The sequence below is a fragment of the Carettochelys insculpta genome, chromosome 2 (genome assembly GCF_033958435.1).
Source record: "Carettochelys insculpta isolate YL-2023 chromosome 2, ASM3395843v1, whole genome shotgun sequence".
In the NCBI taxonomy this organism is placed as follows: Eukaryota; Metazoa; Chordata; order Testudines; family Carettochelyidae; genus Carettochelys; species Carettochelys insculpta.
In genome coordinates this window covers 268,106,010-268,131,392 of record NC_134138.1, presented here as the reverse complement: position 1 = coordinate 268,131,392, position 25,383 = coordinate 268,106,010, and the positions used below count along the sequence as shown (strand labels likewise).

The 25,383-nt window shown below is 42.7% G+C and overlaps 1 protein-coding gene across 14 annotated transcripts in view; it reads left to right on the top strand.

Annotated features, from left to right (window-relative positions):
* LOC142008137 (sodium channel protein type 5 subunit alpha-like) overlaps nt 1-25,383 on the top strand; it is a 351,358-nt gene that overhangs the window by 47,202 nt on the left and 278,773 nt on the right. For 12 of the 14 annotated variants that reach the window (XM_074985135.1, XM_074985134.1, XM_074985131.1 and 9 more), the window contains 3 exons: nt 11,695-11,817; nt 14,041-14,359; nt 16,570-16,690. In XM_074985135.1, coding sequence (XP_074841236.1) covers nt 14,093-14,359; nt 16,570-16,690 — 388 coding nt within the window. In that variant the 5' untranslated portion in view covers nt 11,695-11,817; nt 14,041-14,092. The remainder of the gene's footprint in view (nt 1-11,694; nt 11,818-14,040; nt 14,360-16,569; nt 16,691-25,383) is intronic. The other 2 variants (XM_074985128.1, XM_074985129.1) reach the window with 1 other exon arrangement.

Sequence of the window (25,383 nt, the reverse complement as noted above, 5' to 3'; positions counted from 1 at the left end):
TTTGGTCCTTCCCCTTCTGCCTGAGGCCCCACCCCTTCCAGGAGTGCAGACCCAGGTCTCCCCTACTTTGTCCAGGTACTCATGCAGGCTGTTAGCTCATGCCATTGACCTCACCTACCTAGCCTCTGGGATGCCCCACCGCTCTTTCCTTCGGGGCCAGAAGCTCTGGTCTCTCCCCAGCCAAGGCAAAGAGTAAGGCTAACGGTCCCTCAGCAGTGCAACATAGATGGTGTACCAGCTCAGCTCTGGGAAAGCTCAGCTATAAGACTTTTGGCATCATCCAGGAACACTGCCCCAAAGAGAACCCAAACCCCAATAAATCTGTCTTACTGTGTGCAAAAGTTTTACACAGAGAAAGCTTAGAATGAAAGAGAGAGATCTACAGCTGTGGCTTCCTGCAGCTAACAACTATTTATACTGAGATTGATAATAACCAAATGTGTTTAAATATGAAAATTAGGATTAAAGTAATTGCAAGTGAAAACAGACACATCAAAGTAAGATATTCAGACAAAATAAACAAAATAAGACAGCTTATCCCAATACTAAGAAACTTGTTACATGAAAATTCTTACCCAAGAGCTGTTCTAATCATCTTGCACATGTTAGGCAGTCTTGTAGCTTGGGCCCAGCCCATCTCCCTGTTCAGTCTTAGGTGTTTCCAACAGGCATCTTGGGTGGCAATTATGGGGTCTCCTGGCATCTGGCTACTCTCTTATTGTTTGCCCCACCCCTTTTGCCCCAGGCTGGAATTCTTTGCCGCAGTTCAAACTCTGGAGTCAAAAAGTACCAGATCCAAAATGAGTTGCAGCATCAGGTGGCTACCCACATATCCTGGCCTGACCAACCACAATCCAGGCTTACAGGAAAAACAAAACCATTCACAGATTGTTACTCTCAGCACTGGGCTGTTAAGTTTCCTGAGTATCAGTAATGGTCCCCATGAGCATATTTAGAATTATGAACAGGTCCACACTTCATATTTCTAACTTCACATTCAAGAATGATACATGCACAAAAACAGACTATATACATTCAGATCATAACTTTAAAAAAGATATGTTTCATGATGCATTTTGCCTAAGGCATCTTTGAGTTATGAGTATTCATAAGCCAGTTTTCATAAAGAATAGAAGGAGGGTCATGACACCTGTGGTCTGAGCTGAGTTTCTAGTAGTTCAGTTCTGGTTCTGACTGATGCTAGTGAGGTGTGGAGTGCAATGTTATTGACACACCGACATATTTGTTAGCAAAATAGGTAGTGATCTCAGCTGTCCAGCCATCTTCATACATTTTCTAGCAGTATGAAAAAAGAAGGTTTTAAGGAGGAACTTGAAGAAAGATACATGCATTAGCATGTATATGGGGAACTCTTCCCAACTGTTGGGGTACACAGGCAAAAGAATGAAAGTAGTAAGTAGGAGAAGGAAGCTAAAGCTGAAATGTTAATAGTAGATAAGAAATAATAAGTAGGGTGTTGTAAAGAGAAGTAATTTATGTTTGATGTCATAGAAATGGTAGATGGAGGGATGAAAGGACAGGGTCACATGGTCAGAGTGATGGGCTCAGAGAATCAGCTTTGTTGCAGCCTTATGAACAGATATGAGGATTTATCAAGTCTAGAGAGAAGGATTTAAAATAACTGAGACAGCAGATAATGAAAGCAGGGGCATGAGCGGCTAGCCTTGCTAACCACAGTGAAGGCGTTGGGAAGGAGCTGAAGCTGTCTTTCTGTTAACTGTTTACATCAGCCATCTGAGAGGAGTGCATGCAGAACCCTTTTGGATGCAGAGCCTGACTGGATTTTTGATCTATTGAAGTATTCACTAACAAAAGTCTCCATAACAGAGCTAGTGCCAAGCATTCTCTATTGGAGGTGTTGTGCTATAGGTGCCACAAAGCACGCAATTTAATTATGTCAATATATGCGCCTGTCTTGTGTGCCTAAACTGTAGAGAGTTGAATGGGACTCTTTTAAATTAGGTTACTTTTATTAGGGGTGGTGATAGTAAAATTAAGCAATTTTTAAGTAATTTCCCATATGTTTTCATGTGAATTTTCTATTTAGGTTTGTTGTGGGCAAATTATAAATTGTAATTGTATAATTCCCAGCATTCTAACCTCTCAAGCTTCCTACTCTGAAAACTGATGGCAGCCTTTCCTTATAGTTATATAAGGTCTCTTTGTTGTAACAGTCCCTTAGTAATCTGCACGTCTCTTTCTGCTAGCTTATTTCTTTGGGGATGATTGAGAACAGGGTAACTGAAATCCAATGGCCTGGCATTGGGAACTAGCAAACTGTGACCTGTTGTCAGTGAATATTTCCACCAGAATACTAAAACAAAGAAAGACGCCTTTTTATCTTTTCTGTGGCCTATTCTGTAATGCTTTGTAAATCATAACATAGGTCTTGCATTGTACTTTCCCAAATGATTCAGTTCACTCTATATGGAAGGCCAGATCCTCCATCCCTGATAAGGTTGTTTTACATCATGCCAGCAGGAAAAAAGTGGTCTTAGAGCACATTTAATGGCCTGCCAATGAAATTCTGAGGAATAGAGCTGGTTGAAAAACTTCCACTAAACTAAAACAAAGAAGCAGTCCAGTAGCACTTTAAAGACTAACAGAATAATTTGTTAGGTTGTGAGCTTTCAGACTGTTCTGGTATGTCTATGGTCTGAAGAAGTGGGTCTATCCCATGAAAGCTCACCACCTAATTAATTATTCTGTTAGTCTTAAAAGTGCTACTGGACTGCTTCTTTGTTTTGATAGAATATAAACTAACATGACTATCTCTCTGTTACTATTCCACTAAACTGTTTTTAATGGAAAATTGGTGTTTTAGCCACATGGTTTTTTGTTAAAGATTTTACCTTCCCCCCAAAATGTTGACTTTTTGTTGATTATGCTGCCCACTCTCTTCTATGGACTAGGTTCCCTAACTAGGGTAGTAGTAGGCATCCTTCAGTCTGCATAGACTATGGATCGCGCCCTTAAAAGTTTCAATTGCAGACTTCATTTACAGCGTCTATTGTGACTATAAAGACCCACACGAGACTGACATTCTTTGCTGCATCTCTTGCAGATGTAGTGGGTGTCTGGCAAGTCCTTATTGTGCTTTCTGTGCACTCGCTTCTCCTCTGCTAGCTGTCTGATCTTCAACTTGCCCTTCTGAAGGCCCTTGTGTAACCCCTGCCTCCATCTTCTGCGGTCGTCTGCTAGTTCTTCCCAGTTGTCCAGCTCGATGTCTACCTCTCTGAGGTCTCTCTTGCAGACATCTTTGTAACGCAACTGGGGGCGTCCGGGGGGTCTTTTGCCAGAGGCTAGCTCACCATACAGGATGTCTTTTGGAATCCTTCCATCGTTCATTCTGTGGACGTGGCCAAGCCAGCGGAGCCGACACTGCCTGAGGAGGGCGTGCATGGTTGGGATTCCAGCTTGCTCGAGGACAGCTGTGTTGGTAACTCTGTCCTTCCATGATATTCCAAGGATGCGCCTGAGGCAGCGCAAGTGGAAGACGTTCAGCCTCTTTTCCTGGTGGGCATACAGGGTCCAAGTCTCGCTGCCATAAAGGAGGGTGCTGAGGATGCAGGCTCTGTAGACTTGCATTTTGGTGTGAGTGTACAGCTTGTTGTTATTCCACACTCTCTTGCTGAGTCTGGACAGAGTTGTGGCCGCTTTTCCGATCCTCCTATTTAGCTCAGTGTCCAACGACAGGGTGTCAGTGATGGTGGACCCGAGGTAAACGAACTCATGGACAACCTCTAACATATAGTTGTCAATGCTGATTGATGGGGATTCAGCAACATCCTGACCGAGTACGTTCGTCTTCTTTAGGCTGATGGTAAGCCCAAAGTCCTTGCACGCTTTGGAGAACCAATCCAGCAGTTTTTGAAGCTGGTCTTTTGTGTGAGACACTACAGCAGCATCGTCTGCGAACAGCATGTCTCTGATGAGGACTTCTCACACCTTAGACTTAGCTTTCAGCCTTGCAAGGTTAAACAGTTTCCCATCAGATCTTGTGTGCAGCAAGATGCCCTCTGTTGAAGATCCAAAGGCATGCTTCAGGAGGAGTGTGAAGAAGATCCCAAACAATGTCAGAGCAAGCACGCATCCTTGTTTGACACCGGTCCTGATTCTGAAAGCATCAGATAATGCGCCGTCATATTGGATGGTTCCTCTCATGTCTTCGTGGAACAACTGGATCATCTTGAGCAACTGTGGAGGACAGCCTATCTTGTGGAGCAGCTTGAACAGACCATCCCTGCTGACCAAGTCAAAAGCCTTGGTCAGGTCAATGAAGGCTATGTAGAGTGGCTTTCTCTGCTCCCTGCACTTCTCCTGCAGCTGCCTTAGAGAGAAGACCATGTCAAAGGTAGACCTCTCTGCGCGGAATCCGCACTGCGATTCGGGGTACACCCTCTCAGCAATCTTCTGGAGTCTGCCAAGGATGACGCAAGCGAACAGTTTACCAGTGACGCTTAGGAGGGAGATTCCACGTCTAACTAGGGTATATATCTCATAAGACACCATGGCTAAGTACTTCTCTATGCACTGTCTGCCCGTCATGTGTCAGTCACTTGGTGTATATTTTTAAAATGACTGTTCATTTGGGAAGTCTGAATTTGTTCCCAGACCATTATTGTACACTTTGTTTCTAGAAGCATGAGGTGATCTCCTCCTCAGATATTTCTTTTTACTCATTGGCCTTGTCTGCACTAGCCAAAAACTTCGAAATGGCCATGCAAATGGCCATTTTGAAGTTGACTAATGAAGTGCTGAAATACATATTCAGCGCCTCATTAGCATGCGGGAGGCCACGGCACTTCAAAATTGATGTGGCTCACAGCCACGTGGCTTGTCCAGACGGGGCTCCTTTTCAAAAGGACCCCACCTACTTCGAAGTCTCCTTATTCCCATCTGCTCATAGGAATAAGGGGGCTTCGAAGTAGCCGGGTCCTTTTGAAAAGGAGCCCCATCTGGACAAGCCGCACGGCTGCGAGGCGCGTCAATTTCGAAGTGCCATGGCCGCCCGCATGCTAATGAGACGCTGAATATGTATTTCAGCACTTCATTAGTCAACTTCGAAATGGCCATTTGCATGGCCATTTCGAAGTTTTTGGCTAGTGTAGACATAGCCATTGACTGTTGGATCTCATAACCTAAATCAAGCAAGAAGCCGCAATAGGGTTGCCACTGTTTCACACTTCCAGAGCATTGTGAGGCACAAGACCTGGTGCAGAATTGCCAAGAGCCAAGCATGCCCTACAGGTTAAATCTCTCTAATCTGACACTCTCTGGTCAGGTAACATCGGTGGTCCAACATAATTTTTGTTATCCGGATATTCACTTGTACTGGACATGACTAAGTTTCCTGCAGGCCCATAAAGTTCATTTATAGCCACCAGTCCTGGCTCTCAGTGTTTTGTGCTGTAATTTTACTCTAATTGACCCCTAAATAACTTCTAAGAGCCCAGTGAGCCGTGGGAATGTTGGTAATGCTGCTAGAAAATATTGCCCTCCCATGGTTCAGCAAATTCTGTTTCGGCCTGGGTCATGTCCTGAGGGTGCTGGACTAGAGAGGTTCAGTCTGTAGTATTGTGTAATGACGATCAGTTAACTGTCATTCAACATCAGCTTTCACATGGGTTTTCCACGTAGGTAAGAAGGGGCTGAGTGGAAAAAGGAAGTTGAGGTGTATGGTTACAGATCTGAGGAAGGAGGGTCACAGTGGAGCACAAAAGGAAATATCTAATCACCATCTCCAAACAAAATGAGCAACAGCCTGTGATATAGCAGGTAGTTGGGAAAAGATGTGGTGGGTGTGGTGCCCCAGACTGAGTCTGTTGGTTCAGTGGAGCCATGGATGGGTAGTAGAGTGTTTGGAGCTCCAATTCCTTCCCTGCTCATTCCGTCCTCACATTTCCTCCCCTCTCACGTAGCTAGTATCTTCCAGTTTGTCTAGGTCACTTGGAACCCAATCCCTACCTCCAATGTATTTATCTATCCCCCTAACTTAATGCCATCCACAAATTTGCTGAGGGTGCAATCCATCTCATCTGGGTCGTTAATAAAGACATTTAACAATACTGACCCCAGAACTGAGTCCTGGGGCACTCCACTTGAAAACGACCACCAACCAAACATTGAGCCATTGATCGCTATCCACTGGGCCCAAGCATCTACTCAGCTTTCTGTCCACTTACAGTCCATTTATCCAGTCCACATTTCCTTAACTTATGCGGAAGAATATTGTGGGAGACTGTATCAAAAGCTTTGCTAAAGTCAAGATATATCATATCGATTGACTTCCCCATGTCCACTAGCCCGTTACCTCCTCATAGAAGCTAATCAGTTTGGTCAGGCATGACTTGCCCTTGGTGAATCCATGTTGACTACTCTTGATCACTTTCCCCTTTTTCAATTGTTTCAAAATGTTTTCCTTGAAGATCCCCACCATGATTTTTCCAGGGACTGAGGTAAGACTGACTGGTCTATAGTTCCCTAGATTTGTTTGTGTAAGTCTGTTGTTTCTTCTGATCAATAAAATACCTCTTTTTAGCTTAAGTGGTTGGATTTGTACTCTATGGGTGATCTAACAGATATCACAATTCTAAAAGAAACCCAAACAATCCTATAGAACATTGCTTTAGGTAATCAGTTTACAAAGGTGTGTTTTATTCATCAGCAATGACTATCACATAATATTACAGGGCATGTTTTAATCATCATTTCATAACATGCTGCATTTGCTAGAATTTCTTTTAAAATGCATAATAAAGTAATGGGTCAAATCTGGCGTATTTTGTTTTTGTAGTTGGGGGACTGCTCATGTGAGCAGTATATATAAGATTTGACATGGTATGAAGCTGCTAAGTGATATCATAGGGGTGCTGCTTGTTTTTAAGGTAGTGACTGTATCTAGGGCTGAATAAATTCTAAGTGTTCTACCGCATGATTCCAGTTTTATGCTGGTGTAGCTCCATTGTTTTTGGTGCAACAAAGTGGGAAGCTGGTCCTGAATATGAAGTCTGAGCAGTTGATAATGAATAAATTCTGAGTCCAGTGCCTGAGGATGATGCAGACCAGGTACCAAAGCCTGATGGGCTTCAGTGAATTGTATGAGATGGAAAATGTGCATCAGTGACTGTACAGATCCTGCTTCCCCTGATGTATTTGTACAATCCAGTGTCTGTATAAATTGAAATAGCAGCATCTGAAAAGAAAGCAGTATATATTAGTTCACCAAAAGTAATATGAAGTATTTTATCATCAGAGAATTGTTACCTGGCACCCGTATTTAATTCTAGGGATAACATTTGTCATTCCCCAAATACTATTTCAATATGAGAATGAAATCCTCTAAATTCATTTCCTTTTAGCTCATGTTAGTTTTCACAAGACTTTATCTTATCAGTAAGTCAATGGTAGTGGCAGAATGCAATGATTCTGCTACAGTAGATGCCAGCAAAACTCATAAAACTGGATTTACAAGTAGATACAGTGGAGGCAAAGTTGGTTGGAAGCTGATAAAGGTCTTGTGGGTCAGTTATTCGGAGACTTCATTTTTAATGTACTGTGGAAGCTACTGCTTTTTCCTGACATGAATGTAATTAAGTTATGTTCTTCCTTTACTTACACCAGTTCTTCTTAGAGTTTACACAACCGATGTATAAATTTGTTTGGTTTTAGGAAAGAAGCGTCTTGTTACGGTAATCTCAGAGCAGTGTTTACATGACAGTACCAATGTGACTAGTATATTGTACATTTTCCTAAAATTTTTCCTCCTGGAATAATAAAAATCATAGCCACTTCAATGAGATTTTGTTGGAGAGTTTCAGAAATCCACACTTCTGAGTTCTTTTCTTCTGAGTACGATGTTTGGTATGTGTAGCTCAGGGGATTGGTAATATGATATAAAACCTTTCATCTGTAGGTCACAAGCTTGAATCTGACCCAGGTTAGCAGGGTGTACAAATCATTACCATCTGTTGATAGAAGTATGTGAAATAAGTTGGAAAAATTTAGTTCCAGTTGTAATAAAGATGGAGTTGACACACCAAAAAACTAACACAACACAATTGGTCAATATCCCTGTTTTGACTTTCAACAAATGGGCAAAATAAGATTTGAATGCTTGTACAGAGGGAGCTCTCTCAGCACACATGCCAACGAAGTGTTAAGAATTTCAGGTTCTGGCTTGTGTTGTTTTGTATTCTAAAAATAAACAGAGGCCTTCAGCTTCCTGTGTCCTTTGTATCTTTCATGAGCAGTAATTTAAAAGAAAACCACCAGCAACGTACTTTCTGACACATACGGTAATCTTACAGGTCTTTATGTACGTTCAAAGCATTCCTTTCCTTCTGTCTTTAGTCATAATTGACTGTATCCTCTGCTATTGTAATTGGAGCATCTCCATTGAGATGAGCAGAGCCACATTGAGTTAGACCAGACTGAGGTCTGCATGATGATGATGATCCATGCTAGGAACACTCACTAAGTAAATCATCCGTTGTGGACTTTTATTTTCCTACATTATGCTTCCTTTTTTTAAGGAAAGATTGAAACAGACATCAGCTTTTGCAGAAGTGATGAGTGTATTCTATGAAATTTCAGGGACTGTTTTATTCTGTTCTGTTCTCCTCTTTTCTTGTATGTTATGCCCTCTTAACATATGTATCAGTGATGACATAGAAATTATTCAGTATACAAAGAATCTCCCATAACATCTTCCAACTGACGAACTTAAAACACTTTATAACTGTGAACGAAGTAAACTTGTGATTAAAATTTTTGAAAGAACTGAAATCACTTAGGCGTGTAGGTCCCATTTTTTCTGTGGTACTTGCAAACTTAAGGGACTTAAGTGCTTTTGAAAACATTATTTTGTTTGTTCATTTTTAACTCCTGGCGATAGACTCTACGTACCACCCCATTCTGCATTCTTCATAAATTGGATAGTAGAGTGTGTGTGGGAGCACACATGCATATGAGTTTCTGTACTTATGGCAGTAACCCTAAATTGGACATGTTCATCATCCACTCTTCATGTCCCTGTCTCTGTAGTCCTATATTGTGTGCTGCTGGAAACAGCACTCCGCTCTGGAGGCCAAAGGGAAATGACAAAGAGAATCCAAGGGATGGGTAGTAGTAGTAGTAGTAAGTATCTTCAACTCCTACATCTTGGAGCACAGGCTGCTGATGACCATTCACCACTATCCCTTGTCCTGGGTGATCTTTTCCAGTTTTGTCCAGGTGTATCCCTCCTTTTAACGTCTGCCTTCAGGTCTCTATGCCAGGTGTTGCACAAATTGTGTAAATTATTTTGAGGTAACTTATTTCGATCTTGATGCCATCCAAATGGCAGGTCAGTGTTTTTGGTTTTGCCTCTCACTTGTGTGTGGCCCCCAACTGATATTTTTCTGTGGGTCAGTGTCCCCTGCGCCAAAAAATGGTTCCTCATCTGTACTATAGACCCATTTATCCCAACACTGATGAGCCAACACATGCGTATGCACCACATAAAACCTGTTTTGAGAGCTTGATCGATTCTTAAATGGTGCCTGGGTGTCATGCATAAGGGTGACCTTATCTTCAAGACTAAAAACTGAAAGACATGTTCCGGGTAGAGAAAATTAGATGAAGGAATACAGTTCTGAGGGAAGTACTGATCTTATCAAACAGGATCATTTTAATATTGACAACATTTTATTAGTTGTTTTCATTCAGACTATGACATAGGAACCAGTTGTGTTGGTGCTTTGATATCTGATCAACCTTTTGTTTACATAACCAATCCATTTTTATCAGTGCTAGCTGATGTTGCCTGGGTTTAAGTAGGATTAAGGAGAGAAATGTTCATTCCGTGCATAATGATACCACAGAAACACTGGGTGGATAGGTCTTTGAAGCTTTGTGCTTCAAAAATGGGCCTGAGAAGAGTGGAAATATGTAGACTGTTGTGAAAAATATGAGTCACAATAGCCATTATTGCATTAAAAACCCAGCATTTAGCACTTTGATTCAGTCATTGATAATTTGCCTTTTTTAAGTGGTGTGCTTTCAGCTGTATTTAGAAATATCTGGGCTGACCCAGGCTGTTTGTAGAAATGTTTGTAATTTGTAGATTAGAAGAAATTAGATATGATAAAAAACATTATATTTTAGCCATTTCATTAATATGTCTGAATTTGAAGAATAACTATGTAAAATATATACTTTGAAACATGGCAGGTTTGATAAGTGTATGTAGGAATTAAAAATAAATAAATAAATAAACCTTCTTCCAGCATGAAAATGATGGTAAATAGAAATTTTGATAAGAGACTATATAAAAGGAGTAGCAGTAACTGCTGGAATTAAAAGAGAGGAAGCCGTGCTAGTCTATACACTATCAAAACAAAAAGCAGTCAAGTAGCACTTTAAAGACTAGCAAAATAGTTTATTAGGTGAGCTTTCGTGGGACAGACCCACTTCTTCAGACCATAGCCAGACCAGAACAGACTTGTTTTGATGCTGGAATTAAGATTGCATAACCATTTAGATTCTAACACCTTAGTTCTAGTTACTTAGCAGTTTCTGAAACTGTAGTCTTTTGGATTGAGCTATTCAAGGCTTGATCTTTTTCTTCCATTAAAAAAGTTTGAGCACAAATGGTTCAGCCACTTTTGAGCATTTAAAAAAAATAAAAAAGCTAAATTCCCTTTCCCATTCCCTTACTTTCACTAGGATTGCAGAGTTCAGTAAGGTATGAAAGTGGCCTTCATTAAGGAGAAGTCTGGGAATGTTCTGGTGAAAATTAATTTTGATCTGACCACATTATGATGCCAGAAAGTTGGATGAAACACATACATGGTAAACTTTCTACAGTCTCACATTACGTGTGTAAAATGTACAGTAAAAGAAGGTTGCACGTCTCACACACATGCAACTAGCTCAAATCTGTCTGCAAAATACGGTCAAATTTTAATACAGTCTGATAACAAGGTTTGGATGGAAGCCTTGCCTCATTATTGCATGTCATGAAAGTAGGCATGAGATGAGCAAAGGAGCTCCTCCACAGCTCTGGGGACAACAGAGGTTGTAATATAATAATTTCTCATTTTCTATGAGGAAAGTTTGGTTCCATATTAGAAAAGGGCCCCTGGGCCTGATTCTCTAATGCATTGCATTCTGGGGGTTGATTCTTCCCTCACACCAATCTTGTGTTGGCATTACTTCAGCAGAGGTGCTCCTATCTTCATCAAAGAAGACTTAAGCTTCTTGCATAGAAATATTCATCTGTGCAACCTGAGTGTGAAAGCTATTACCTGTGTGAGTGGGGAATGCTGATTTAGTAGCATTCTTCATTGACTTTGTACATTTGTGCAAGTGCATGTCGGAGAATCCAGCCCACTTAGACTAAATGCTGAATTTGCCCCTCTCATTTCCTTCCTGTACAAGCCCATGATTTCCAGATGGCTATTTGTGAATGCAGTTGGTATTTGAAGGTTTCTCCAACAATTATGTGTTGGAAATGGATTGGCAGTTTGTTGTGTGACTGTGTTGCGTCCCGTTTCATGATTCTCAGCTTTGCTTCTCAGAATTTTTGAATCTACTCTGGTCACAGACCAAGCCAAAGAAAAGAGCTTTCTACACTGTACCTCTTTGCTGGATGATTTGTTTGATTTTTTTTTTTTTTTTTTGTCATCTCAGTAACAGCTCTACAGTTCTCTCACCTGATGGTCTCTGGGATGCCTACTTCTGACATAGCTACTTCAGGGGATGATTGCTCTTCTCTCCATTGTGTATAGACACTTGAGATCCATTTGGATACAGGTACACAGAAACAGGGCTGCCAATGGGGGAGGGGAGAAGGGGTGCAGCAAATGCACAAAGGCCAAGAGCACCCAACCAGCACGTAGCTACTGCTGAGGGCCCAGCACCATGGGCCAGGTGACACTGAGGACTGACTGCTCTTGTTGTCACCCCTTCCATGTGAGGCCCCGCCCCTTCCAGGTGCACAAAGCCACTCCCCCCCCGCCCCTTGCCCCGGGGTGGCTGTCGAATGTTGTGCACAGAAACACATTTGTAGGATCGTCCTACTCAGACAAACTCCTTCCATAAGAAATCACTTCAAACTATTCCTCAAATGTACTGGCTACAGAGCTCCACCTGTAGTAAGAGGCCACCTCTGTTAACCAACCAGTTTTTGTCATTCCCTTTAATGATCACTTAAGATACATTTCACAATATAAGGTCAACAAGAGGAATAGCTGGCCCGTGTCTGCTGATGTTTTTTATGGGAATAAAAATGCTGTTTGTTTGCAGTTATGGTGTTGAGTCATAGAACAGTGAGAGTACAAGAAAACTCGTTTCTGGTTTGTTGAGGTGCTTTTGTAATTTCCTTTTCGTGTCACCCTTTTCGTGACAAAGAGGATACAAGGAGGGAAACACGTTTGGGAATTTAAGGGAAGATATTACTGAAGAAGACCATACAGATTATCTGAACTCAAGGCAGTATAATAATTCATCTGAATCCTAATTGTTCAGATTGGCAGCAATGTGAAGTGTGATGTACACAGGATAATGCATGTCATTCCCCTATCATAAGCCATGATCAATGATGATCTAGAACAAGAGAGAAAAATAGCTATTTGGATGCCTACTTTACTCAGATAAAGTGAGTCAGTAAATATGTTCTTTGTCATACAGAGTCGAGTTAAAGGTTTGTTTGCTAACAGAAGTGCTGTCATTGCAAAGCTTAATAGAAGTAAGCTGTGTGGACATAGTATAAGTAGACAAATGATATCTGAAAGCAGGGAAAATAATAGTAGCTGAACAAAACGTGTCCTTTATACACAGGCCAAAGTAATAGTGTACCACATCTCAAAACTGAGCTGATTTTGTTTGTCACTGAGTTAGGTTTTAATGTCGTAAATATGGTCTTGCTGCTGTGGGATAAAAAACCCTTTCATTTCTTGTGTAATAAGTGTTTATTGACACACATTAGAGAGTCAAGTTTACTCTTGCTGGCAAAACATTTTTCAGCCCAAGTTGTGTAGAGAACAGCTTAAGGGCTATGTACAAGTGAAAGACCCATAGAAGACAACAAAATAGGGCTTCAATGGGTCTTTAACAGTGCGTAGGTGTTGTGAAGACGCTTGATATATGGATGCATTTACTCCAGTTTTGTTAATAATAAAGTATTTTTACATTAATTTTAAGAGCTAGCAATGTATCTTTTAGGAAAGATCAGTAAATCCATTATTATCCTGGTGTGGTTTTGCTTTTGCAGTTTATTCATGTGAGTTAATACAGATGCATGAATTCCTAGTTCCAGTCACTTATTTTCCATTCTGGCAGAAGTTGGGAATGTTGATGCAGAAGCACACTCAGGCTTCAATTTAATATTCAATCTTGGGTGCCAAACATTAGTCCTTTAAATCAATCTGTATTTAGATAGATAACAACAGGGCCACTTTGAGGGAAGCTGACATGGAAACAGATCAGCACCTGTGGAAAAACAGACCATTTTCACTAAGGTGTCCAATTTTGAGTTAGATGCCTAACTTTAGACATGCTTATCTGAATATTTGTGCTTCCATTTTTTAAGGATAGTGGGAGATAAAACAAGAGAATCCATGCAGCTGTTCAGGGCACTGAGACAAAAATGAAAGATGTTTCTTCCTGTCCCTAAATAAAATAAGTGACATAAGAAAATGTAGGAGAAGCTTAAAGTGGAGAGTTTCAAATGCTTAAAAGTGACTGAAGGACCAAATCCTAATGACTTTCAGTGAGACTTAAATGTCTAAATAAAGAAAATTCTTTTTGAAAGTGGGATTTAAGTCCTTTTCAAAATTTTACCCTCAAATGTTAAACCTCTTTCAGATTTGATCTCTCTGACTCTTTTGAATTACTTTTCCAATTAGTTGTATTTTCCCTAATGTTTTATTGGACCCACACAAATGGGCAAAATGTTCTTAGATTATTGCTAATGCATGCATTGTTCTTTTTGCTGGTTTGCCAGTTCCGAGGTCACTTATCTTGATTCTTTTTTAGTTGCTTCCACTACTAGAAGTAAAGACCAGAACAGAAGAAGCAGGATGAAAAGATGGCCGACTTCTTGTTACCACCACCTTCTAACAGCTTCCACCGGTTCACGCCTGAATCTTTGGACGCTATTGAGAAGCGAATTGCAGAGAAACTTGCAAGGAGTGCCAAGCAAGAATTCCGAGATCAGCCAGAGGATGAAGAAAAGCCTCGGCCTCAGTTTGACTTACAAGCTTGCAAAAAATTACCTGATATCTATGGGACTCTTCCTCCAGAGCTCATTGGGGAACCACTGGAGGATCTCGACCCTTATTACAGTGACCACAAGGTTAGGGCCTTCAGATTGTATGTTGTTTTACGTTTGCTTTCTAGATTGGGAGATATTTTATCTGGAGGATTCTGGTTTTGTCTTTTCACACTGTAAAAATGGTTTCTTCTGGTTTACATTTTGGAGGGGTAATATGGACAGAACATCTTGCAAAGAATTAAACAGAGGGATATAGTGAAATAAAAGCTTAGCTCAAGTAACACTGAGTGTAAATATATATATAGTTACATGAGAGCAGAAAATTAGATAGGTTAAATGAAATTGTAGGTTCCATCTACTGCAACTTCATCTCTCTGTGTGACATTCGTGTCGGGACCAAGGTCCTGTGCATTGTGTAAGCCCTACTTAAGCCCTTCTTGTTAAAAGTTCATGTAGTACCTCAGATCTTGTGCTGGCCTTCTGCATAGGAGGGAATATCACCTACATAGCATAAGAGGTGTATATGCAAACCATCCCTGAAAGATGAAACTCATTTTTTGGCAGAGGGCCAGACAGATCTAATTGGTGCTCTCTGCACCAGGTTGAATTTCATCCTGAAGTGAATATCACCTGGTGAGGATTGTGCAGGCTGGGCCAAGTCATTCTGGTACATTCAGCTCCCACAAAACACTGTTGGCAGAGGATGAATGCATAATTTGCTTTCTACAGCTTGTTTTTCTGTACTTCAAACATGCAGAGGTGGAAAAAGTACTCAAATAGTTACTTGAGTAAAAATACAGCTGCTTTGGTGGGGGCGGGGGGATGGACTTAAGTTCAAGTCACTGGTGTCCCTCTGGAAAACTACTTGAGTAAAAGTACACAAATGCACCACATCTTTATTGTACTCAAGTGCCCAGAAGTGAAACCAACTGCACTTTTACTTAAGGAACTTTCGGAGTACTTTTTCCACTTCTGCCAGGTTAAAACATGGATGAAAAATAACACACGCAAACACATACAATTTAAATTTTTGATGTGTTCCTCTAGACCAGTGATTCCCAGCCTTTTCAATAACATGGCACACTTCCATGAGACAAACAATTCCATGGCACACCCACTTTTTTCAGTTGAGTTGTTAGCTCATAAACAACATTTATTTACATTTATAATGGTTATGGTCTTACTGAGGTGGTTTGCAACATAGTAGTGCATGCAGCAAGCTAAACAAAGATCACCTGCATTAATGTTTCAAATCCAGCAAGTGGAAATTGACACAATTTCATGGCACACTTGGACAATTCTCATGGCACACCAGTGTTCTATCCCACTGCTCTAGACTGTATGGTTTTTTCCCCCAGTAAGCCTTCAATTCCCTTATGTTTCCCCTATGCAGTCACTGGCATTTTTGTTCATATGTTGCACAAATGTATATAGCTAAAGTAACAAAAGTTAAACAGATCAAAAAGGAGAGAATCTGTCTGGAATCAATCTATTGGCTGATAATAGTCTGTGGGTATTTAAATACAGTGTGTGCAGGCAGAAGCAACAGGATGCAGATGTAAGATGTTAATCTTAAAAGCCCGGTTCCTGATGGGGCTGTTCCAAAAAGGCTTTAAAAGCTCACATTAGAACTGCCCTGTTCTTGCTGCCGTGCTCAGGTCAGTCTCTCTGTGCAGTTAGAATATGTTATTGGCTGTCTAATATCAGCTGATGAGATAAGGGGAAGAAGAGAACTATTCTGCATGAGCATGTCCGTCATAGTTCAGGCAGATCAATTTGTCATCATTCAGATCACACCTTCAGCTGTCCTGGAGCATGAGAGTTTGTTGGGTTGATATAACTTTCAAGATCAGGCTGTGTTACAAGATGGGATTCTCATGGCCTGGTCCGGCAAGGTGCTAAGCATCCTAACTCACCATAACAAGGTCATCAATTACCACACACTTTTAGAGTGGGAAATATAGGCAGTATCTCCGACTCCATTGTGGGTGACACAGGGTTTCAGAGAAATCTGTATAGTACAGGGAGGGATTTGCAGCGCAGAGGGGAGGGGAGAAGGGAGGTTTGGGGCATTTTTCATGAGGTGGGCAAAGGCTATGAACTTGGGAAGGCCTTTTGGGGAAACTGTTCACCCATTGGGTGAATGGGAATTTGCAACTGGAAGGATCTGGGAAGGACATGATGGTCACTGGGACAGGAAGGAATATGCTGATAGGAGCTGGGTGAGTAGGTGCTCATGTACAAATGCAAACTCTAAATGTTTTCATTTAATTTTCCATTTTATTTTCCAGACATTTATAGTACTGAACAAAGGGAAGACAATCTTTCGATTTAGTGCCACTCCTGCCTTGTATATACTTAGTCCTTTCCATCCAGTCAGAAGAGCAGCAATTAAAATTTTGGTACATTCATATCCTTTCAGGTGACCTGCTACCTTCTGACATCCTCTGTTACAAGCAGATGAGGGTATGAGATTATTTGGTTTTTATCCAGCTGTTTGAATGTTAAGTCTCTCGTACAAGTCTGTTTTGGTATGGCTATGGTCTGAAGAAGTGGGTCTGTCCCACAAAAGCTCACCACCTAATAAATTATTTTGTTGGTCTTTAAAGTGCTACTGGACTGCCTTTTTGTTTTGTTTGTAAGTTAGATATTTGATTTCATTTACTGCAGGCAAAACTAGAAATGTGCTGGATTTTTCCTATACAGTAAACCTTCGATTTAACAGACTAATAGCAGGGAAGGGGTCTCCATTAATGCTGAAAGTCCATTACATCCAAATGGTTATATTGTATGACGCTGTACTGACCTTCCCAGCCCACCACTCACTCCTGTCTTCTGCCCCCACCTCTTCTGTTCTCCTCCTCTCTTGTCCCATTCTTCCCCTCACACCTCCACATCCCTCTCCCAGTTACCAGGGGAGGAGATGAATGCTGGCCTGGCTCCTTCCACCTCCTACAGCTCTCAGCACTGCGGCTTCTCCAGCCCCCAGCTCTGAGCCACTCGCAAAAAGGTAGAGTGTGGCCAGGGTGTCTGGGCCCCGACATGCTTCACACACATGGGGCTGGGAGAGGAGAGCTCCTGTGTCCTGCCGCAGCCCTTTGCCTCAGCAACTCTGGCCTCGGTGGCCCCAGCCACTGCGGTGATCCTTCCAGCCCCAGTGGCCCCAGCCTCTCTGGCAGCTCCTCCAGCCCTGGTGGTGGGTCTAATGAGTGTCTGGCATCTATTTGTGGAGCAGGAGGAGGACGCAGGGGGACTGGCAGAGTGTCCGTTATTTCTGAAGAGCATTCTATCAGGGTCCATTAAATCAAGGGTTTACTGTATAAGGTATGTAAAAATGTCTGTTTTTTGTGATAAATAGAGCTAAATCTTACTTGCCTTATTCACGTAAACAAACTTAGATGTATATCCTTGTGTGAATAACATGAGTCAGGCCTGAGCAGGAAATTTGCAGTGATACATCACCAGGACAAATTTCATCTACTCCCTTCCTCAGTTTGAAGTTCACACATCTGATAATTTTCTCCTGGGATGTGTACATAACTCCTTCTGCATTGTTCCGCTCCCACTTTGCACTTGTAGGCAGGGACCTGACTCAAATGTTGACTTTTTTGCCAGAAGCTGGAAATGGGCAATGGGATGGAACGTGATAATTGTCTGTTTTGTTGGTTTCCTCTGGGGCACATGTCCTTGGCCACAGTAGGAAGATGGGATAATGCGTCTTTAGATGGACTTCTGGTCTGATCCACTATGGGTGTCCTAATGGTTTTAAATTGTGGTTGAATGAATATAAAGCTGTCTGGGGTTAGCACTGCTGGTTGAACTAGACATCCCACAGTGGGCGAACAGAAGACAAGATTGTTGTCTCCTCAGCTGCGGTAGCCCTGGGGAAGGAGTTTTTGAGGTAAGACCCCTTAATCAAGCATAATCCTGTATTAGTTCAGGTTAAATAAGCTAAACAAAGAAAATTGCTCTGTAGCAGGGTTGGGCAAAATGTGCTCATGGGCTGGATCCAGCCCATGGAGCAGCAGAAGCCTCGGACAGGCTCCTTGCCTGTCCCGTCCCCACATGTTCCAAATGGCTGGCTGTGGTGTCATGTGTTCTGAGTGCCACAGTGAGCCTGCACGGGGGAGGGAAGAAGCGGCTTAGCACGGTGCCCCCATCACAGCACAATCTCGCTGCTCCCATTGGCCAGACACAGAAAAGAAGCCAATGTGAATCACAGCTCCCATCAGCCGAACACAGGAAAGCAGCCAATGGGATCTGTGATTGTGCTGGGGAGGGCGGGGGGGGAGAGGCAGCACAGAAAGCCTCTTCTCCTCCCTTTCACCAGGCTCACAGCAGCACTCAGAGAAGCACGTGGTCCCTGCGGCCAGTGGCTTTGAGCAGAGTGCGGGGGTGGGCCAGGCCAGGAGCTAGCTTGAGGAACCTGCTGGCTGGGAGCTGCTTAGGTGAGTGGCTCCCTCTCAGAGACAATCCTAACCTGCTCCTCCACCCATCTCCCAGACCCTGCACCCAATCCTGTGCTCCAGGTCACAGACTCCTTCCAGACCCTGCACCCCTCCTCCTAGGTCAGAATCCTCTCCTGCACCCATACTGCCTCCCAGACCCTTCACTCCTGGCTGCAACCCATTCCTCTGTCCTGAGCTCCCTTCTGCACCCAGCCTCCATCCCAAAGCCCTCACTCCTTCATTAATATAATATAAAAGTATGGCCCTTAACCACTTACCACATTCTTGGAGAGGACCCCTCCCCCCATCCAAAATTACTGTAGTGTTAAAGTGGAACAATTTACCAAGTGTCATGTTGGATTCTTCATCACTGACAAATTTAAAATCAAAGATTGGATGTTTTTCAAAAAAGATCTGCTCTGGGAATGATTTGTGGGAAGTTCTATGGCTTGTGTTATACAGAAGGTCTGATTAGATGATCACAATGTTCCCTCCTGTCCTTGGAAACTATGAAATTTATTATTTAATAACTTAAACAGTCAATAATCTGAGACCTATCTTGTTAAAAATGTGCATCATGGGTTAGATCTTTAGCCAGAGTAAATAGATCTATCTCAATGGACAGCAAGGGCACCTTCACATATGAGACCCTGGCCCACTGTCTGTGTAACTGAGCAAATACGCTATTATGTCTTAGCAAAAACCAACAATGTAATGCTTGTGTGTTAATTTAGGACAATAAATACAAAAAGTATTTTGTCTGAGCCTTTAAAAGTTAAAGATCTGGCTGGTATGATATTTTAAAAGTATGGGCCCAGATCCCCTTCTCATTGAAATCCATGAGAGTTTCGTCATAAACATCATTAGCAGCAGCATTGAGTCCAGTAAGTGTGACGCTTTCTGAGACACCAATGGTATATTTCATCTCTCAGGGTAAAATTTGCCTTTTTACAGGGAAACCACACCAAGTCTATAGAAAACATAGATCACACTAAGCCTTCTGAGCAGTGTATAGGCCTTGTGCTGGCATGTTCGAGCCCAGGTGAAATTCACCCAGCTACAGGCAGTTCATTTTATTCAATTTGAAAGTAAATGGGAGTAGATGACACATGCACCATACCATCCAGTTGTACTGGATCCTCCACTAGATTCCAACATAACTTCACTTCTATTCCGCATAACTGCCACCATTCAGTCTTTTCTGGTCAGATTTTCTGTGCACTCATTTAAAAAAAGAAAGAAATATTGAGAGAGACGTGAATAGTTCTTTTGTCCAAATGTCCGTGACTCATTCATTAGGTGGATCAGTAGAGTCATGAGACTGGACACATCATGGAAAACATAGTTCAACTAAGAGTTTGGCCCAAGGAGACACGGGTGGCCTGAGCCAACCAAACAACAACTCCCATGAAGCACTCTGCCACCCTATGCAGATACAATTTAATGTAGAACCAACCTGGAATGAAACATTTTGCAGACTCTGAATTGAATATTTTGGAAGTTTCCATTCTTCAAGAGTTTTCAATATTTCTACCTCTGATTCAAGATGAAAACACATAGGCCGTGTCTACACTTACAAAAAACTTCAAAATGGCCATGCTAATGGCCAAATCGAAGAATACTAATGAGGCTCTGAAATGAATATTCAGCACCTCATTAGCATGTTGCCGGCTGCGACATTTCGAAAGTGCCGTGGTTTGCTCACCCGTGGCTTGTCTACATGGGGGTCCTTGATAGGAAGGGATAGGAATAAGGGGATTTCAATGTTTGCGGGGTCCTTTCGAAAAGGACCCACATGTAGACAAGCCTTAGGAGAGTGAAACGGAGCACTTTTGAAGTGCTGCAGCTGGTGGCATGCTAATGAGGCACTGAGTATTCATTTCAGCACCTCATTAGTATTCTTCAATTTGGCCATTAGCATGGATAGTTCAAAGTTTTTTGTAAGTGTAGATGTAGCCATACTGAAATATTGGAATTTCATATGGGATGGAAGTTCCACTTTTCATTCAGCTCTAGTCCTGAAGAAATTTAACCAATGTATATGCTTTAAAAAAAGCATTATATTCCATTGTCTCCATCTGTCTAGGACAGGGTCAGCAACCTTTCTGAGGCGGAATGCCAAACTTTGACCTTTTAACCTCCTAGGTGTGATCTGAGTGATGGTGACGGTGATACTTTTTAAAGTCACTAATAGTCCTACTTACAAGAGCTTCATTAATACATTTAGATGCAGAGCTTTACCATTTAGGTGGAGGTGCTGATGAAAATTGGCTCGTGTGCAATGCTTAGCATGCGTGCCAGGGGTTGTTGGCTCCTAGACTCTAGGGGACTGGACATAGCTGAAGTATATTTACAAACTATCTGATTTAAAAAAAGAAATCCTGTGGTTTGTTTTTGTGAACATCTCTTACCAATCCCACCACCTTCTTTTTGATTCATCCTTTTCTCTCAAGTGTTGCACAAAATTTCCATTTTTGTTAGCTACAGCGAGAGCTCAGAGAAGCCAAAAAAAATGGATAACAATTTTGCATGAATATTCTGCAGGAGCAGTGTCAATAGCTGCAAAAATAATAATAAGCACACAGGGGCTACGTCTACACGTGCAGCCAACATCGAAATAGTCTATTTCTATGAATAACGTCTACACGTCCTCCAGGGCCGGCAACGTCGATGTTCAACTTCAACGTTGCTCAGCCCAACATCGAAATAGGCGCAGCGAGAGAACGTCTACACGTCAAAGTAGCACACATCGAAATAGCGATGCCAGGCACAGCTGCAGACAGGGTCACAGGGCGGACTCAACAGCAAGCCGCTCCCTTAAAGGGCCCCTCCCAAACACAGTTGCACTAAACAACACAAGATACACAGAGCTGACAACTGGTTGCAGACCCTGTGCCTGCAGCATAGATCCCCAGCTGCCGCAGAAGCAGCCAGAAGCCCTGGGCTAAGGGCTGCTGCCCACGGTGACCATAGAGCCCCGCAGGGGCTGGAGAGAGAGCATCTCTCAACCCCCCAGCTGATGGCCGCCATGGAGGACCCAGCAATTTCGACGTTGCGGGACGCGGATCGTCTACACGGTTCCTACTTCGACGTTGAACGTCGAAGTAGGGCGCTATTCCTATCTCCTCATGAGGTTAGCGACTTCGACGTCTCGCCGCCTAACGTCGAAGTTAACTTCAAAATAGCGCCCGACGTGTGTAGACGCGACGGGCGCTATTTCGAAGTTGGTGCCGCAACTTTGAAGTAGCGTGCACGTGTAGACGCAGCTAGGGGATGATATCACAGAATTATTGATTTATTATCAAATTCAGCCAATTCCCCTGAAATGGGTACATCATCCAGAGGAACAAATAGTTCATACTCTGAAGTCTGTGTTGCTCTCAGAGAAAACATATGTGAAGTTCAGATGACAATAGTTTTATTTAAAAATGAACAGATGTTACCATTCAAGACATTCCCAAGATTACTAAGAACCATAGGGCTCATTTTATTATGGCTTAAGCTTCAACTGAGAACAGTAAACACTTGCTGCTGGAAACTGGGGCCTGGCTTTCTTCATGGTTATATCTGTGAAACTTCCACAAGTCAGTCCAGATCAATGAAATCGCTTTGGTCTGAGAGAAGAATTCAGTGACCATGGTCTGTTAATAAAAAGCATAAATGCACAACTTCTAGTTACAGGTCTGGGGGCCCATTCTGCCTTCACGCGCAGCCATGCAACCCAAGGTGAGGTCAATAGAGGCTGTGTATGTGCAGCAGAGGGTAGAAATAGGCCCTTGGTCAGAAGCTTCCTGAAGTTGTTGGGGACCCAACTATAAGAATGCAGGAAGAGCTTGTCTCTAAACTTCCAAGAGGCAAAGCAAAGAGCAACTGGGGAATGCTCTTCAGAGGTCCATCAGAACAAAAGTATGGGCAGATCAGAAGCATAAGCTTTTGGGAATTAAAGGCCATAAAGCTAACAACATTTTAGTTCCAGAAACACCTTAGTTGCACCTTACTAACAGCTCTTCCAGACATCAATAAGCAGAAGGAAGGAAGAGATCCACTCTCACTAGTACAGCAGTAAAGTTCCTACATTAGGCAGTATGTCATTTTCAGTCAATAAGGGCTATTCACATCAACAGAACTCTAAATACAATTGGCAACTGTCTGAACAGGAAGTCAATATTCCAAGCAGAATGAAGCCTCAGTTGGCAAGTGCTCAAGCAGATAATATCATAGACATGAACTCAGATGCTGAATCTATTCCCTCGCCTGAGAGTATTAAGCTCTCTTTTTTCCTCTGGGGGAAAAAAACAGAAGAGTGTTAGCAGATGTGGTGCACTGTCACAGACGAGTCTGAAACAACTTGTTTAGTAGATACCATCTCTCTGTGTCTAATTATTGATGTTCAGTGTAAGTGGAAGCAAATGGCACTGGAGGCAGAACATACAGTGAAAGTGGAAGAGAATGGCACAGGTGGAAGAAAGAATACTCCTGTGAACAGTACAATGAGCCCAACATTCTAGGAGGAGAAGCCCAAAATTTGTGGATGAAGCAGATATCTACAGGTTGGACCTCCTTGGTCTGGCACTTTTGGGACCTGACTGGTCCTGAATGAGGGACTTTGCTGGATGAGGGGAGGTCCCCAGTCACCGGCCCCCTGCCCACCCTCACTCCCCACCATTGGCTCTGCTTCTGGTTCTAATTGACTCCCCTGCTGCCAGGCAATCAGGGTTGCTGGTTCTGGCCAGGGTTGCTGGATGCTGATCCCCCACTCCCACTGCCAGGCCTATCTGGCCCCTTTACCACTTTATCAGTCCCTGCTGTTGCCATCCCTGACTCTGGCCAGGCTGCCAGCCCTGGCCCCACTGTCACTACCTCTGGCCTCACCTGGGCTGCTGTATGCCAGCCCTCCTGCCCCTGGGCTTCTGGCTCGAGGACTCTCTGATCCAGGAACATCTGTGATAGGGTGTTGCCAGACCTAAGAGTCATAGTTTAGGGAGCTACAGCCTGTACAGCTACTCTCCTGGAATTTTCATAGAGTGAGGGCCTGATTTTTCAGAGACCCATACAGCTTTGCTAGTCCAGTTTATCATAGACAATCTGTGTATATGGAAAGATGGTTTGCTAGGAAAAAAAAACCCTAAGATTTGATAACATTTTGTTAACTGCAATATTCTGCATTATTAATGTGTCTTAGGCATTTTTTATCTCATCCACTTAATGTGTTCAGATTCAAATCCATTTTTTGATGCAGCCACATTTTTGAGAACGTCAGGCTTATATGTATTCTCAAAAAAGTGGGAATATACTTCAAATGCTATACAAAGAAAGAGGTGGTCTTTGGGGTGAGGTGGGTCTACTCCAGGGACCCTCCATCCCCTTCCAAGATTAGTCTGAAAAAGATGGAGCTGTTGTCTTGTTCTCCTACCAAAAGAGTGGTACTGGGGAGGAAGGACTAGCTTCCACTTCCAGCTAGCAGCCCTGAGGTTAGATCATACTTTGCAGGAAACAAGTCTGGCTCCACTCCTAGATGAGGGACACCAAAGTCACCTCTAGTGTGTGGAGGAAGATAACAGGGCCATTTCTGCTTCTAGCTGGTACGTAAGGTCCCAGCTCCTGTCACAACAGAAGATACTGTGGTGGTGCTTTTTTCCTTATAAAGACAGGCAGGGGAGGCACACATGGATAGAGCGCTTCTTCGCTTTTCTGGTTGGTGCTAGCTTTGTCACAGAGACTACTAGCCTTCTGCGTCTACTCTGGCTTGAGGTCAGTAATGTTGGGCATTATTGTCCTGCAGTGTTGACTGTTTCCACTGTCAAGCTGAATCTTGTTGGTCCTCATCCACAGGGAGCTGTATTTTTCATGAGGAAATTTCACATTAAGGTCAGGGGACAGGAAACCAGTCTCTGAAAGATTATATATATATATATATATGCCTCTTCAGCATTTTGGAATGTTACAGCAGGTCCCAAGGGAAGATGGATTAGAGGGAAGAGCACAGATCAAAGAGGCATGATAAATTCAATTTCTTAAAAAGCACCATGCACCTGGATTCTTATCTGGGGGTCCTAGCTTACTAGTATGAAACCAGTAGAACTCTCATACCTGGTAGAACTTTGACCTTTGGGGGAAGTGGTAACAGGGATGAACAAAAGCCATATCCCCTAATATCCATTGTGTGTCATCCTGCAGTGGATATAAATCCCATTGTTTCAGACAACTTCCTGATTGTTGTAGCTTCTGGGCCACTCTAACTCTTCAGACCCCTGTGTCCTTTTCAATAATCACCCCTTTCTTTCAGTTGGTGAGTTGCTCGAATTTTTAGGCTCCTGTTCTGGCGTGTGTGGTGGTGGTCTGATGCTGGTCTAGGGAATCTCACCACTTCATCAGTCAGCTGCAGTTACTGAGGCTCCAAATCTTGGTGATTGGTGCATACCTTTTGATAGCCTCTCCAGCTGATTTCAGATTGATATATGGAAAGAGATTGGTTTGTGTTTGAGGGTCTCCCCATGTTAGCAAAAGTGGAGTGGGGAAGAGCAGTGAAGTTTGAGATCAGATGCAAAGCTCAGGGACTGAAAAGCGGGCTGGAGGGGTAGGGGCTGGGACCACTAGTAGCTCTAATTTGCCAAGGAATAGTGGGGACTATTGTGAATAGGCAGTCCAAAAAAACTA